Consider the following 17987-nt stretch of genomic DNA (forward strand, 5'->3'; position numbering starts at 1 on the left):
CATTTTCTCTTTGGCTCTCTTACTTCATCATTGTTTCCATCTGCAAGTTTAGCACTTTCTGACCAATAGCAAGTTCCAGGGCCTCTTCCAGCATCCACTTCGATCTTTTCTTTCTCTCCTGTGTTTTGAATGATCTTTTGCTTTTTTCATGCATAAGATTCTTGCTAACATCCCACAAGTCATCTGCTCTTCAATCATTAGTGTTCTACGTATCAGTTCTGTTCTTGATATGTTTTTAGAATTCAGGTAGAATATATTGGAGGTTGTATTTTAACTCCCATGAATTTTCTCAGACTTTCTTCAGCTTTAGTGTAAACTTGAAATTGATGGTTTGTTCCACAGTCAGACCTAGGCCTTGTTTTAGCTGATGATATTCAGTTTTTCCATCATGTTGTATCACAAGTGTTCTCAATTTGATTCCTGTGTATTCCATCTAGCAAAATTCATATGCACAGTGTCCATTTATGGTGTTGAAAAAAGGTGTTTGCAATGAAGAAATGCACCTTGCAAAATCTATCATGTGATCTCCATCTTTGTTTCTATCCCCAATGCCATATTTTCCCCTACTGATCTCTTTGTGTCAAATGGATTGCATTCCAATTGATAAAAATTATCCGTTCATCTCAACTGCACGTTTGATCAAAGAACTGGTAGAATTTTTCAACTTCTTCATCACAAACATTAGTGGCTACTGCATAAATTTAAATAATAGTTGTATTAACAAGTCCTCCTATTATGTAAATAGATATTATCATATCACAGCTAATACTGTACTTTAAGATAGACCTTGAGGTGTCATTTTTGAAGAGGAATGCAATGCTAATTGAATTTGCCAAACCTGGCACAGTGAACCATATTATTGCCCAAATCAAAAAGGCCACCACTAGTTCCCTTCAGCTAATTAATGCCTATGATATTTATCTTTCAGTGCGCCATATCATTTTTGCTGACTTCCAATTTACCTTGATTCTTATTTTGTACATTCCATATTCTGATGACTAATGGATGCTTGTACTTGTTTCTTCTCATCTGGAGCCATGCCCCATTAGCAAACGAAGTTTCCAAAAGCTTTGCTACTTCCAAGTCACTAAGGTCAACTCCCTTTGAAGAGGAAACACTTCCTCAGTCATCTTTTGAGCATCTTCCAAGCCTAGCGGCTCACTTCCAGCACTATATCAGACCATGCTTTGTTACTGTTTGAAACATGCTCAGTGAGGACACCTTGTTAAAGTGGACTACCCTTTCATGTATCCTAGCCGGAGGTTAGTTCAGAAGTTCCACTGAAATCTGCTCACTCGGAACGAGGCTGCCAGTCCTTTAAACTCTGGTGGCATCGTTTCTAGCATGACAGCCACAAGGAAGCCACCGTAGTTTAACAAACTGTCACACAAGTAGGCATCAAAGGCAAATGTCTTAGAAAATTGAGAATTGCAGATTGGGGGGTGTGCTTTAACTGTGAGTATTTGAGTAGGCAAATGTAGGCTCTTTTGAAGTGATATTGGAGAATCCATTCTTATGTCACCTGGTTCATCAAATGACTACAAAGATGGATAAACTCAAACCCACTCACCTTATAGTAGATGATAAGGGCACTGATCAGCACACTGATGCTCTGCAGCAGGTCTCCAAGGGCATGCACAAAAGCCGCTCTCACACTGGCATTCGCCTGTGCTTCCTGATGAGTGTGGCCAGGGGCACTCTGGTGCAAAATCACACTTAGTCTGAAAGAGAGAACAATGCTCTGAGCAATATTTTTTTTGACAAATTAAAATGGCCATAATGAAAATTCATATAAAGTGAGACTAGATCATTTATTAAAACATCATATGATAGAATACACTTTCTGAAACAATAGTACAGTGGTAAATATTTCACCTCATTGACATTCCACATAAAACCCAGTTAAATTGTAACATAATCTGGCCAGAATTGGAAAACATGTATGCCTATAACCACTGAAAGGTTTAACAGGAAAGTGAATTCGGATCTAGGTTTTCCTAGATTCGTTGCTGAGTTAACGAATATCACCATCTAAAAGGTGATCAAAATCCCATGTACCTGCAAGTTACCTTTAATAGTAAAGATTTCACTATTACCTTCTCTCTGCATACTAAAAATAAATATCAGGAACAAAAATTAATGTTAAGGGTTGAATTTCAAACCATGTTTTGTTACTATTATTCTTTCTTTTTGACTGATCACCTATACGCATGCAAACAACTGTCCTCTGAACGACACTGCTTCCACAGTCTCTTGGGTAGCAGCAGGTAAATTAAGAAGGGCATTCAATGGGTAGTTCTCTCCTTTTCCAAAACACTTCTAAGCAGTGTGTGTGTGACGCACAACACGAGGTCGGAAAGACCATCGTTAATAAATTATCTTCTTAACTGAAGAAACTTTCTGAAAAATAAAACTTGACAAAATGTGAAACCACGCCTTTAATGAGTGCCATAGGATTCCCAGCCTATTTCAGGAACCACTTCCAGGAGTGCTGACGCCTACGCAGCGCCTTGATAACAAGGTCCACCATGATCTGAAGAGAGATTTATGGATTGGTCTCAGGCTTACGGGATAAGATCAGACTTGTGAACTTGATCTGGACTGGGTTGGGATGTTTTCTTAATTTACAATCATTCTTTATATAAAGTTTTTTTCATATATGCGTGTATGTGGATTTATTTCTATAGTCAACCTAGTCTTCTAACATAGATAGATGATAGATGATAGATAGATAGATAGATAGATAGATAGATAGATAGATAGATAGATAGATAGACAGACAGATAGATCCAAACCAAACTCACTGCCATCAGTCAAGCCAATGCTGATGCACAGCAAACCAAAAGGGTAGAACTGTAACCCTATAGAACCAAAAAGGTAGAACTGCCCCTTTGAATTCCTGAGACTATAAGTGTTAACAGAAAGCCTCCACTTTCTCATAGAGAGATGGGTAAGTAGATAGATATAAAAGCAGTGAAGAAGAGAGAAAAGGGAAGTAAGCGAGATAAAGAAATACACTGTGGTACAGTTGCCTAGGAGGAGACCATCTGTGATCGTTAGGTTTTAGGTCAAGTTGGTTGTTCCAGGATTCTTAGTGGTGTGGCAGTTGAAGCCTCCCCCATAAAGTGATCTAACATAATGTAAACAACTCCATGGACAGCAAAGCAGTTGTTAGAGTTAGGGAGGCATGTAACCTCCTTACTCAGGTGATAATCATCCTGCAATTGAAAGGACATTTCCTCAGGGGTATGTCCTACTCCTGTGTAAGTGAATTCTGTGGGAAAGCTTGCTTTCTTGCTGGTCTGGGACCTAGATCAGGCCCTTTGACCTCCTGGTCTTTGAACTTGAGCCAATGGCCCACCACATTGCCTGCTAACTCTGAGAGTCATCAGAGTCTGCTTCCTGACCTGCTACAGTCAGTGGCCCACTGTATCACCTGCTGATCCTTGGAACAATCAAAATCTGCCTCCTGACCCTTGGATGCATCTGCCTCTGAATCCTTTCTGCTGATCTACCTGCATTAATTCATGTAGCTATGCAAGTCAGGAAAATTCTCTAGCTTAACATCTGACCCTAGGACTTGAACTAGACTAAACTTACCTGTTTCTACAATTGTGCGAGCCACTTCCTTGATATAATTATAGATATAGAACTATATCACTGGTTTGCTTCTCTAGAGAACACTGCCTAACACTATGCCATCATATAAGAAGGAGTTGTGCAATATGATTAATGAAAATTGAATCACCAAAGTAAACACCTGAAAAATGTTTTGTTGCCAAATGTTGTGATGAATATACTGATTGATATGAATATTCATAAAAATAAAAAGCAATTAAATAAAGCCTCACTTGACCCCCACACCCACAAAGAATTGAGAAGGGAAAAACTGATCCAAAAGGATTAAAGTCCTATCTTATCATACAATATTGGATTGTGTTAAACATGGCACACAAAAAACCCCCAAAAACCTACTATAGGGGGTAAAAAGGATTCCTGGGAGGCAGGGTGGGGGAGGGAAGGGATAAAGGGGAGCCGATATCAAGGAATTCAACAAGAAATAAAATGATTTGAAACTGATTGTAGTAGCCATTATACAATATTGTTTGATATGGTTGAACTGTGGAATGTTATGGTATCTGTAAGAGCTCCCAATGAAAGGATTAAATGTTTGTTTGTTTGTTTGTTTGTTTTTAATCACATTGTCTTGAGCAATCAAGTAGTTTTGGGGGGAAACAGATCAAGTTGAGATGAGTTGTGAGACCATTTCCTATATGAATGGTTTGAGGGTGCCTGGATTGGAAAATAATCAAACGACTCAGGACACAAGGAACACTACAAAAGATCTTAATTTTAAATGTTTGAAAAAATGATAAATGGTATAAGGTGCAGATTTGCCATCCGTGGCTGAAGAGCAAAGAAATAGAACCAACAGGTGTTAGCTATCAAACATGAAAAATAATCATCATACAGTCACAATAATACAAAGGCAAAAGAGGCTGTTTGGAAGGACAATACATTTCCTACTGGCAACAGTGCAGTGCTTAATGAGCAGCAGAAAGGTTGGTGCTTTGAACCCACGTGGAGGTGCCACCAAACACCGGCCTGACCGTCTACTTCCGAAAGGTGGCAGCCTTGAACACCCAGGGCAGCAGTTCTACTCCAAGTGTGGGGCCATCACAAGCCAGAGTCACTCAATAGCAACCAGCAACTACATTCCTTGTGATCAGTCTGCTTTGAACATGTGAAACATAGGGTCCTTCTACTGTAAAAGAGGATTCCAGAGTAAATTAAGCTAACGGCAAGGTCCTTCTCAATACGGCTCTCTAACAAAACTTAAAATGTTTGAAGAATCAAGCTACAAAACGGAAGAATATGATAGGAATTTCTCAAGCTGAAAAACGGAATCAAGCTTTTTCCCCCCAAAACCATTTTATTAGGAGCTAATACAGATAGCATATCATTGCACAGTTCAATCAGCATGACGCAGTATTGTACAATGGCTCCCACAGTCAGTTTACAAACATTCTCTTCCTTCTTGAACTCCTGCATATCAGCTCCCCTTTGCCCCTCCTCCCCCACTGTACACCCTGGGAACCCTTATTCTACTTGCTCTCCCTATAAATTCATCAATACTGGGTTTCATACACCGAAAAACCAAAAAGCATATAACCAAAATTCAGGAGAGTTATCCCGAATGATGAACTACATCTGAGATAAACTCAAATATAAAAATGAAAAGAAACACAAGGAAACAAAGAAAGTGTTGAAAATCAGATCAGGCCCAATGTGATCAGAAGGGGGGAGGATCAAATGATAAGGTTTTAACTATTCAGATAATGTTTATCATTTTAATTTCCTATAGTCATCCCTCCAATCCACTCAGTTTGGTAATCGGTTATTCCCATCCCTCTACTATGGATAGAAGGAAACTACTGAGGATTATATCAGTAGATCTCACAAACGTTATCTTGGCCTTCCACTGTCACCCGTAGCCTTCTGCCAACCAGAACCTCTGGTACCATTCCCTCCTTCGGCTTCAGATTATATGATTTACAGTCCTTAGGTCACTGATGTTGGTGTGCTTCTTCCATGTGGACTTACTGAATATTATTATAAAATTTCCCTGACAACTAATTCCCATCATTTGTGTAAACAGCATCCAATCATGAAAATATTTATTCTGTACAAGTGAATAATTCAGGTATTTGGACCAATACCCTTCTCTCAACAGGGTTTTAAAAATTAGTACCAGGGGCTAATCAATGATAATATTAACAGAAGATCTTTATGCTCCAGGGAGATGATCAATAAGACTACTATAAAGTAGCAAGGAAGCCTCTAAAGGGAGCTAAAGGAAGATTAAAAACAACAGATCTAGAAATTGGTTTGGGGCTGACACTAACTCCTAGCTCCAATTTAAGAACAGTTAATTCTTATGTCATGGACCTGCTCGATACTCGCACAGGAAGGGAACACAGAAAAGTGTGGTGAAGAGATCAGATGATGCCCAGCAATTAGATAGAATAGGGACTTAACGGCTTGTTTCCAAACAAGCAGCCATCTAAGTGAGATGTTGAAAAGTCAAGCTTTGATTGTAATATTGAAGGATTCTATGAGCCAAATATTCAAAGAAGATGGAATGAATATACAGAGTCACTGTACCAAAAAGAATTGGTTAGCATGCAGCAATTTCAGAAAGTAGTGTTCAATCAAGTACTGCTAGCATAAAAGGACAAGAAAGGTATTGGGTTAAAGGTACTAGTGATTAAAAAAAATCTCCAGGAATTGATGAAATAGCACTTGAGATGTTTCAACAAACATGAAATCCTAGAAGTACTCACTCGTCTGTGCCCAGACATTTGAGAAACAGTTATCTGGCCAACCAACAGGAGATCTGTATTCTGACCTACTCCAAAGAGAGGTGATCCACAGAATGTATATATTAAAAGCAATATGACTTCTCACAATGACTTCTTCAGTACTTTGGACATGTTATCACATAGAACCAATTCCTACAGAAAGATATTATGCTTGGTAAAATATTGAGTGAATAGGAGACTGCACAGCTCTTTGATATATTCAAAGCACTGACTTGTATGAGAATTATTTGTCAATAGAATTGTGAAAAATAATTAACTATCCTAATAAGTCTATAGGCTTTGTACAATGCCTAATAAATGTAGGTATTACATATACATGGTTGCTAAAGGAAACAAAATGAAGTAACCAATTCCGTAAACCCAGGAAAACCTATGTATTAAAAAATGAAGGCATAAAATCCACAATAAAAGAAAAAAAGGAAGAGCCTTGACAGGAGGGATTAACTCGGTGCCTGGAACATGGAGCCTGAATACAGCAATGACTGTGAGGATGCTCAGAATAGGGCGTTACTTCCCTCTGCTGACGTAAATTTACTCTGAATCAGAAACAGGACAACAGACAACATCCTTAATATCAAACAGAAGTAACATTTTCCTGAAAATTTTACAGTTACAACACATTTACAACAATCCATAAGACAGAGAACTTCTCAAAAGTCAAATTGGATTCAGAAGAGGATGTACAATGAGGGATATCATTGCTGATGTCAGATGAATCTTCACTACAAGCAGAAAATGCCATAGAAACGTTAACCGTCTTTTATTGACTATGGGCAGGCATTCAACCATGGGGCCCATACAAGCATGGCAAAGATTGGAAATTCTAGAATGCTAAACTCACTCATGTGAAACCTGTACATAGAATAAGAGGCAATCATTGGAACAGAGCAAGTAATGTGTGCATCAAGATTGTATGTTTTCACCACTGAGTAAATATGCCGAGCAAATAATCCAAGAAGCTGGACTGTGAGAAGAATGTGGTCTCAGAATTTATGGAAGATCCAGAAATAATCTATGACATGGAGCTGACCCAGTCTTATGTCCTGAAATTACCAGAATTTGAAGCACTTACTGATGAAGATTAAAACTGCAGCCTTCAGTCTTCCTCTAAAGTACTCCCTTGAGGCAGTTAAAGCTTATTGTGTCAACCTGGCCAATAAACACATGTGGGGTTAATTGAAGGGCGGAGGGATAAATGGCTCAGTGAGCCTCGCCTTTCTAGTTCTCAGGTCTCTTGCTTTGTGATGGTGGCAGCAGGGTGCAGCTGCCTTAGCAGTTCCCTGCTTCAGCCTGCAAGGCTCACTTCCTGCAAGACATCCACAAGGAGAAGCCACTTGGACCCACCCTGATGCAGCCCTGGGTGCTGGAGCAACCGTGTGGAGACCCCTGCCAGTGCTGAGATGCTTACACATTCACTGGCTCGGCTTTCCTCTCGCAATTGGCATCACTGCGTGGGTTTTGTGAGATGGAGGAGGACTTTGTGGATTGGTGTTGGACATGTGAGTTAAAGGGTTAATGCGTTAATGTTGGACTTGTGGTTTGGGCAGCACTGGGTTCGGATGTTTTCTTAATGCACACTAACCCTTTATATAAAACTCTCTCTCATATATGAGTTTCTGTGGATTTGTTTCTCTAATGTACCCAGACTAATACATTAATTTGTGGAAGATCCAGAAACAACCTCTGACATGGAGCTGACACAATCATATGTCCTGAAATTTACCAGAATTTGAAGCACTTACCGATGAAGATAAAAACTGCAGCCTCCCTCTACTCAAGAATTCCCTCGTGCAAGAACACTTTGTTCTATTAAACTGGCATTCCATGATGCTCACCTTCCCGACACCATCACTGAAGGCAAAGCGGGTTGTATGCACCCCCAATAAAATGATTTTTTTTTAAGTTGTCAGTTTAGAACCAAGTAAGAAAAGATTGGCTGATCTGTTTTCATTAACATTCCAACCAAGAAAATCCTATGAAACAGTTTTAGTTTGTAAACACAGGATGGCCATGATTTGGAATCAGCTTCAAAGCAAAGAACAATAAGACAACATTGTGAAGATGGAAGAGACCAGACACGGTGTTCAAGCGGCTCTCAGATGAGAGCTGGACACACAGGAAATCTAGGACTGACAAACCCCTGGCAAAGCTGGTTAAGGTGCTTTAAGAAACCGGGCAATGAAAACATCAGGGTGCTTTAATACTGCGTCATGATAATTAGATGATGTGGATGTTTCCTCCATGTCAAAGACTGCACTAGGTTCATTTGATACAATTCACCAAGCTCACTGTATGCAAGATTCTTGCTTTACGGGTCATGAAGTTGAGGCTCAGAGAGGAAGCAGAGTCAGGAGTTGATTCAGAGCCAGGCATTCTGTTCTTTCATGTATGTTGTTCATTCCATGAAGGGCGTCATTTAGTTCTGTTTTGCTGTAGTATTGTTGGTAGATGTCATGCAGCTAATTCCAATTCACAGCCATCCTATGTACAAGTACAATAGAATGAAATGCTTCCCTGTGCTGCACTGTCTTTACAATGGTTTTTACCTTGGAGCCCATTGTTGCAGCCACAGTGTCAATGAATCTCTCTCAGGGTCTCCTCGTGACTGACACTTTGCTTCACTGGGCATAATGTTCTTCTCCAGGGAATGGTATCTCCAAAGAACCTGCCCGAAGTACATAAGATGTAGTCTTTCTATCCTCACTTCGAAGGGCTTCTGGCCGCATTCCTTTAAGACAGCTTTGTTTATTCTTCTAGAAGAATATGGTATTTTCAATATTCTTCGCAGGCACCGAAGTTAAAATGCATCGATTCATTTTTGCTCTTTGTTATTCATGGCCCAGCTTCTTTGTACATTTGAGGCAATTGAAAACACCATGGCTTAGGAGAAGCACATCTTTGTTCTTTCACAATTGGAGGCGTTCTTTGGCAGCAGATTTTCCCAGTGCCGTTCACTGTTTGGTTTCTTGAAGGCTGCTTTCATGAGCCTGGATTGTGGATCCAAGCAAAACGAAATTCATGACAACTTCAAGCTTGTCTGTGTTTGTTACAATGTTGCTTATTGATGCAGTTATTAGAATCTTGGTTTTCTTTATGTTAAGTGTGATCTCCACTGCAGGCTACAAATTTTTTTCCTTTTAAATAATTATATTGGGGACTCATACAACTCTTATCACAATCCATACATACATCAATTTTGTCAAGCACACTTGTACATTGGTGGCCATATCATCATTCTCAAAATGTTTTCTTTGTACTTGAGCCCTTGGTAACAGCTCATCATTTTTCCCCTCCCTCTCTCACGAACCCTTGATAATTTATAAATTACTATTATTTTTTCATGTCTTACACTGTCTGATGTCTCCCTTCACCCATTTTTCTGTTGCTCGTCCCCCAGGCAGAGGGATATATGTAGATCATTGTGATCAATTCCCCCTTTCTCCCACCTTCCCCTTCCCCTCCTGGTATTGCTACTCTCATTATTGGTCCTTAGGGGTTTATCGGTCCTGGATTACCTGTGTTTCCAGCTCTTATCTGTACCAGTGTACATCCTCTGGTCTAGCTGGATTTGTAATGTAGAATTGGGATCAGGATGGTCGGAGCGGGGAAGGAAGCATTAAAGAACTAGAGGAAAGTTGTATGTTTCACCTGTGCTATATTGCACCTTGACTGGCTCGTCTCCTCCCTGCAACCTTTCTGTAAGGGGATGCCCAGTTGCCTACAGATAGGCTTTGGGTCTCCACACCATACTCCCCCTTATTCACAATGGTATGATTTTTGGTTCTTTGATGCTTGATACCTGATCCTATTGGCACCTCGTGAACACACAGGCTGTTGTTCTTCCATGTGGGCTTTGTAGCTTCTCAGCTAGATGGCCGTTTGTTTATCTTCAAGCCTTTAAGACCCCAGATGCTATATCTTTTGATAGCCGGGTACCATCAGCTTTCTTCACCACATTTGCTTATGCACCTGCTTTGTCTTCAGTGATCATGTCAGAAAGGTGAGAATCATGGAATGCCAATCTAACTGGTAACATTTATGTTAGCAGATGAACACACAAACCTGTGTTCAGAAACTAATCTTCAAGATTGCAGTCAATTCTAACTGGCAGGTCATAACTGACTCCAAGGGGTTCCTTGGCTGTGGCCTTTACTTATTAAGTATGTAGGCTGAGCAAAAAGATTCAAGAAACCATACTAATCCAGGGAGCAAATCACCAGGTTTTTGCTTCCGGAAGGTGGTTCAAGGATTTGAACCATCAACTTTGTAGTTAGCAGTCTACCCATTTAACTACTGGACCACCAGGGCTCCTTACCCTCACAATAGAAAAAGTAAAAGGAAAACAAAAAATTCTCCACACTAACAAGATTCAAGAGAACCTCATGAACTGTGTGCTAGTGACTTACAGGAGGTTGGCCACCACCGCGCAGCCAGAGACGATGCTCATCACGGTCGCCTGGATCTGGTAATCCGGGTGCAGCAGGCGCTCTGAGGCCAGATACACCAACACACCTGTCACCACCCAGATGCTGAGGATGGAGAGCAGGGCACCAAGGATTTCTGGGGATTCAAACATAAAAGACAGCCATATTCACCTGATTCACAGGTCATCCCAACCTCCCCAAGACCCATGAGACACTCATTGCCTCACTCCCGTCCTCCACCAAAAAACTTCAAATGAATTCATTTAGTGATTCAGAAAGCAAATGTGTGAATGGATTCAGGACTAAAATGAGGTACTTTAATGCTGCATTCATAAAACTCCAGCGTCTGAGTTCATTAAGCTCCAGGTCACTAAGTGTTTTCCAGCAAATTTTAAAAGCATATTAATTGCCGCCTGCCCTCGCTGTTTTCCCGAGGGATTTTTAATTTAAACAGGTGTTAAAATGATGGAAACTTATTAGGAGATGAAATAATGAGGCACAGAGAGTAAAATCTGTTTAGAAACTCTTAATTTCGCCATAAAACATTTACAGCTTGCCAGCGCCAGCACCTTTACTGATGTAAAACAGAAAAAAGAGAAGGCTTCAGAGGGTGCTTGATGAAAATGAGCTTCACTTGCCAATACAACATATTATAAACACAGAGGCAAGGGTAAAGATTTAGCAGCATTCTGAGTGTATTTTAAAGTAATGGTTAGGAAAAGAAACCTCAGAATCATAGCATCATCATCAATCTTTAAAGCTAGGGGACGATTCCACCTGCCCATAAAGTACAGCCGTTGTGTTATTGTTGGGCGCCATTTAGTCGGTTCCAAGTCATAGGAAGTGACCCAAAGCACGACAGAGGAAGCACTACCCAGTCCCATTGGCATCTTGGCAATCGCTGATGTGTTTGACCCTGTTGTTGCAGCTTCAGTGTCAATCCGTCATATTAAGGGACTTCCTCTTTTTACTTGACACCACATTAGTTGCAAGCATGATGTGTTCCTTCTGGGATTTGTATCTTCTGATAATGTGTTCAGCGTGTGGGAAGTGAAGTCTCACCATCTACCCTTCTAAGGAGCTTTCTGTCTGTACTTCTTTCAGGACACATTTGTTTGTCCTTCTGGCATTTCATAATACTTTCAACCCCATAATTCAAACATGTCATTGAATTCACCTACACAGTCATTCAAATGTGTCGATTCTTCTTTGGTCTTCCTGATTTGGGTCCAGCTTTCCCACGCCTATGAGGTGATTGAAAAATACTATGGTTTGAGTCACACACCTTATCCTAAAAGTGGCCTATTTTGCAGCAGATGTTTCCATTACAGTTCATCATTTGATTCCCTGAAAGTTGCTTCTATGAGTGTTGGTAGAAGCTGCAAGTAAAATGAAATCCTTAACAATGTCACTATTTTCTTAATTGTTGTTTATTGATCCAGTTGTGAGAATTTTTGTTTTATGTTGTGATGTAATCTAAACTAAAGGTTGTAGAATACAATGGATCTTGAATTTTAGAACCTTATATGTCGGTTCTAAAAGCCCACAGATGTTTAGAAACATTCTGTGAATCAGCAGCCAGCCACATTCAATAATGCATTAATCCTATATTCTACTCCCCTTTAAAGACAACTACTTCAACATATTGTTTTACTAAGTGTAATTATTATTGTCCAGACTTCAGCTGTTCACATACAAACTTCATGGATTTTATCACACACACATGCCAAGTGCCTTGTTGGAGGTGGTAGGTGCTGTCTGCTAGGTCCCTACTCAGGACCCCTGTGCACCACAGGAGGAAACGGTCCTCTCTGGTGCCATACTCATAACCATTATTATGTTTGAGCCCACTGCTGCAGCCATTGTGTCAACCCATCTATGAGAGTTAGGTTTATTGTGCCAATCTGGCCCATTAGGAATAGGTGGGATTGATCAGGTTGCAGTTTGATTGGAGGGCAAAGAGATAAATGGTTCTGCAAGGCCTGCCCCCCTCTCTCTTGCTCTCTGGTGATCAGAATATGCTGGAGCATGCTGCTGCTTTAGCTAGTTCTCTGCCTCAACCTGTGAGCTATACCACCTGTGGGCCAAGCCAACCCATGGATCATGTTGCTAGAGCTTGAGGCTCCTTCGAGACCTGTTTCGCCATGCTGCTGGTGCATACCTTGTGTTAGCTTGAAGTTGGTGGAACCTGTCGCCTTGCATTGCTTGGGTCCGGCATCCCATCCGGGCCTGCTTCCCTAAGCTCCTGAGCTACTGACTGTTGGTGACCCACTCCGCGGTTTGCTGCCTTAGGGAGGACTGCCGTGTCTGTTTTATTGACCTTGGACCCAGCAGCCCACATTAGTTGAAGGGCCTCCAGTATATTAACTGTTCCACAGAAATGAGTTGAACTGAACCCTCTGTACTGCTCTGTGGACTAATTAGCTATTATATTCCTTCTCGCGGTATAAACCCATATATATATATATATGATATATATAAACCCATATATATATATATGATATATATAAACCCATATATATATTATATATATATGATCATAAGTGTCCAGGTTTTGTTCCTCTGACGCTCTACTTTATCAGGCATGATGTCCTTTTCCAGGCACTGGTCCCTTCTAAAAAAAACAAAAACTCACTGCCATTGAGTCAGTGCTGAATCATAATAACCCCTGTGGGTTTATGAGACTATAACTGTTTACAGGAGTAGAAAATCCCAGTCTTTCTCCAGCAGAGCTGTTAGTGGTTTTGAACTGCCAACCATGCAGATCCCAGACTAGCCCATAACCACTACACCACCAGGGCTCCTAAACATATCCAAAATATATGAGACAAAATCTCGCCACCCTCACTTCTAAGAGACCTTTAACTACTTCTGTGTAGATTGACTTGTTTGTTCTCCTGGGAGTCCATGGTGCTTTTAATATTCTCCATCGACACCATAATACAAATGTATCACTACTTTTCCGAATTAACTTCCTGATAAACTGTCCAGCTTTATGATACACCAAAAACACCATGGCTTTCATCAGGTACTCCATGCTGACCCCTAGCAACCCTATACTACAAGGTGGAACTGCCCCTGTGAGTTTCCAAGACTAACTCTTTTTTTTATCGTTTTATTGGGAGCTTGTACACCTGTTATCACAATCCGTACATACGTCCATTGTGTCAAGCACATTTGTACATGCGTTGCCATCATCATTCTCAAAACATTTCCTTTCTACTTGAGCACTTGGTATAAGCTCCTCATTTTTACCCCTCCCTCCCTACCCTACCCTTGATAATTCATAAATTATTATTATTTTGTCATGTCTTACCCTGTCCACCATCCAAGACTAACTTTTACTGGAGTAGAAAGACCCATCTTTCTCCCAAGGTTCTGGTTAATGGTTTGAACTGATGACCTTGTGGTTAGTGGCCTATTGAGTAACCACAACAACACCAGGGCTCCAGGCACACTATACTCCTCAAATATATTGTCTCTATTAAAAATGTTAAAAGCAAAAAAAATAATAAATAAATAAAAATGTTAAAAGCCTTTTGCAGCAGATTTGCCCAGTGAAATGTACTTTTTGATCTCTCAACTGCTACTTTCATGGCCTTGATTGTGTATTCAAGTAAAATAAAATTCATGACAACTTGAATCTTTTCTTCATTTATCATGATATTAGTAATTGGTTCAATTGTTAGGTGTGCTCTTTTTGGGGGGGGTGTTTCTCTCTGTGGAGGTGCAATCTGCATTGAAAGCTGTAGTGTCTTCGATCTTCATCAGTAAGTGCTCCATGTCCTCTTCCCTTTCCATGCGAAGGTTGTGTCATCTGCATATCTTAGGTGGTTAATAGGCCTTCCTCCTATGCTGAGACCATATTCTTCTTATAGTCTACCTTCCAGGATGACTTGCTTAGCAAGGGATTAAATAAGTGTGATGAAAAGAAACAGCCCAATGCACATCTTTCCTAACTGAAAAACGTTCAGCAGCTCCTTGTCCCATTTGAGTGACTGCCTCTTGATTCAGTCACACGTTCTGCATGTGCACAGCGAAGGATTCTGGAGTTCCCGTGTTATCCATCGTTTCCTAGGATCCACACAGTTGAATGTCTTTTTATAGTCAATAAGACACATGCAAAGATCTTTCTATAACGGGCAATGTTCTACTGCTATTCATAAGGTTCTCAGGGGCTAATCCTCCAGAAGTTAACTGTCTAGTCCTTCTTCCTAGTTTATCTTTGTGCCACTGAAACCTGTCCAGCATTGGTGGCCCTGCTGGTGTATAAAACACTGATAGCCTATCTGCAAACAAAAATCATAGCAACACACAAACCACCACAATACAACAAACTCACAGATGAGTGGTGGAACTGGTTTGTTAGCTAATTAAGAGTTTCTCTGAATAAAGTCATTTGTTACACTTAGATGTTCCCTCAATAAAATTATCTATGAAATTCCATGTGGGATGTGCTAGTTCATTTGTTAGTATATATTAGAATTATCTGAGCATATGTACTTGTCACCCACGTAGTAGTTAAGCTCACTCAATTTACCACCAGTGTGTATTTTTTACACTATGGAAAATGCTGGTCTAGATGTTAATGGCAAGAGTCCAAATGTCAGCATATGTAATCTGCTAGTTATTGGCTGTGTGACCTTGGGGAAATGGCTTAATCCATTTGTGCCTGAGTATCCTTATTTATGGAGCCAGTTAAACATCTGAGGCATAATATTGGCATGTGATGCGTAATAAGCTGCAATAGAGCCAATACTCAAGAAATACTATGTCATTAGTCTCCGCAGGCTATTTTAAAGTTCCCCGTTGAGATGTTATATGAACCAGGCCCAAGAATTTCTGTCGTGGTAGTGATGTCTGATGCCCTAACTTCTTGAGAGAGCAAGCTCATCAGCAGCATTAGGCTGATTCTTATGAGGTAGACATCAGGCATGCCAATGTTCTCAACCCTTTGACCAATTCCGAAGGCAGCCGTCCCTCCCATGGCACCCTCTACTCTTCTCCGGGGTTCAAGAATTGGTTGCAATGGCCACACGGAACTCACAGGCGCTCCTCATCCCTGGTCATGGGGCTTACTAGGGGAGTGAACGGTGACCCTTTGGAATCAGGAAGACTCAGAATGCAGTTCTTAAATTAGGACAGCCTCTTCTCAGCTACGCCCACAAGCAGGCTTCTTCCTGCTCTCTAACCCTTGGCCCTCACCTCCTCCAACTCTCGTGACCTAGCTCTACCTTTTCATGCGCAAAGGTACCCCAGCCTCCACTCGCAAGGCTCCTTCCTGAAGGTGCTCAGCTCTCTCACTCCATGGGCCCAGAAGCCCACTCTGCTGTCTCCTGCTATTCTTCGGGTCCTCCAACTGCCATTTCTCTGCCTCTTCTCTTTGTCGAACACTGTCTCCAGGTTCACAGCTCTCTGTGTGTCTGAGACTAGGTGCCTTCCGATGCAAGAACTTAAGGTTTAAAGGGCACAGCCCACTCCTGGTTCTTCTTTCTTAATGGTCGTATGGTCCCTTCTCTACTTCAGGTTTAGCTCTTTATGCTTTCAAAGATGACAAATGACCAATCCCCTTATGAAAAAACTCAAAATCAAGCTCACTGCCATTGAGTCCGTGATAACTCCTATTGACCTTATAGGACAGGATAGAACTGCCCAGCGGGATCCCAAGACTATAACTCTTTATAGAAGTAGAATGCCTCGTCCTTCTCTCGAGGAGTAGCTGGTGGTCTGAAACTGCCTACTTTGTGGGTAGCAGCCCAACCTGTGACCACTCTGCTCCTGGGGCTCCTCAATCCCCTCATTAGGGTCCCATATACTTTATGGGCACTGTTCCACCCCAACAAGTATGCCATGCACCTTTTCTTTCCTTTGTTGCACTATTAACAGCTTCCTACCCCCACAGCACCTTTGTTTCTTCATCTCACCTAACCACACAATAGGAGCTACAAGGACTATGGCAAGGAGAGTCATATGAAGTGACTCAATGCACTTCAAAGCTCAGACCAGAGCTAGCCAGTAAACCATATCCAAATGTGATCCCATGAGCAGAGAAGTATCATGAGGACAAACCCCAAATAGCAAGTCTGAAGGCAGAAGGGTGGGTGCCAAACCTAAGGACAAAATAACGAATCCAAAAGGAATTGGTGAGGAAGACAGCTATCATTGCTGCAATCATTGCTACGAAGACTGTTAGGATAACACAGGCCGTGGGGATGGCCAGGCTAGTCTCTGGCTGGGCGAGCTCACCTGTAAGGTCTACAGTAGCACTGGTCACCCTGTGTTTACAAAAGTGTGTTCCCCAATGGTATCAGAAGAGTTTAAAAATAAAACTGCCATCAGGTCGATCGATTCTGATTCATAGTCACCTGATACAGGGTTTCTAAGAATGTCTATCCTTACAGGAGCAAACAGCCTCATCTTTCTCTTGTGGAGCAGCTGGTAGATTTGAACCACAGACCTTACAGTTATCAGCCCAAAGCCTAACCCACAGTGCCACCAGGCCTCCTTTAAAAGAGTTAAATGTATGTAAAAATGTACATAGACAATGATGGGTACCCAGCAGAAGGCTCGTCCTCCCACGTGTCGTTGAGTTCAGGTGTGACCCCATTGCGCTGTCTTCTCAGTGGCGCAGCGCTCTCTGTGAACGTTCCTGGAAAGGCCATTCAAAACCTCTTCAGTGATGAGTTGTGTGCTTTGCAAGGCGAACGTCCTATAAGGCTTTCTACTCTCATAGAGTTAAGGTCTCAGAAACCCACATGGGGCTGTCTGTGCTGTCCTACAGGGTCGCTCTGAGTCAAAATCGATTCCATGGCAGTGAGTGTGGGGTTTACCATCCTAAACTGAAAAAGTCACACTCCATGCTGGTCACTCTACACCCTGTGGTCTGTCTTGACAGTGCCTTTCAGGAAAAGCTTCCAGGAAAATGTGGTCTTACTGTTCACGCTGGCTGGCATCCCTACCACCTTCGCTCTGCCCCCAGTCTCCTTCACATTGAATGTCCTGATCCATACAAAGCTTTGTCCTCCTTTCCCTCCTCCGCTTCCTCTTCTGCCCATTTCATTTTCTTCCTTCTTCCTTTTCCTTCATATATAATTGAGCAAGATATCCATCTAAGCCATCCTCTGATGTGCACTGAGTGCGGAGATATGAGCAAGAAAGTGCAGATTCTATTTCCTACAAT

General features: G+C 41.4%; 1 protein-coding gene across 1 annotated transcript in view; it reads right to left on the bottom strand.

The window, feature by feature from the left end:
• Positions 1-17987, bottom strand: part of SLC30A8 (solute carrier family 30 member 8) — a 45902-nt gene that overhangs the window by 13022 nt on the left and 14893 nt on the right. Inside the window, exons 5-6 of the mRNA XM_075550583.1 lie at positions 10790-10943; positions 1571-1721 (exon numbers count right to left, since the gene is read on the bottom strand). Of these exons, the coding sequence (XP_075406698.1) occupies positions 1571-1721; positions 10790-10943 (305 nt within the window). The remainder of the gene's footprint in view (positions 1-1570; positions 1722-10789; positions 10944-17987) is intronic.

Source organism: Tenrec ecaudatus, chromosome 5, assembly GCF_050624435.1.
Source record: "Tenrec ecaudatus isolate mTenEca1 chromosome 5, mTenEca1.hap1, whole genome shotgun sequence".
NCBI lineage: Eukaryota > Metazoa > Chordata > Mammalia > Afrosoricida > Tenrecidae > Tenrec > Tenrec ecaudatus.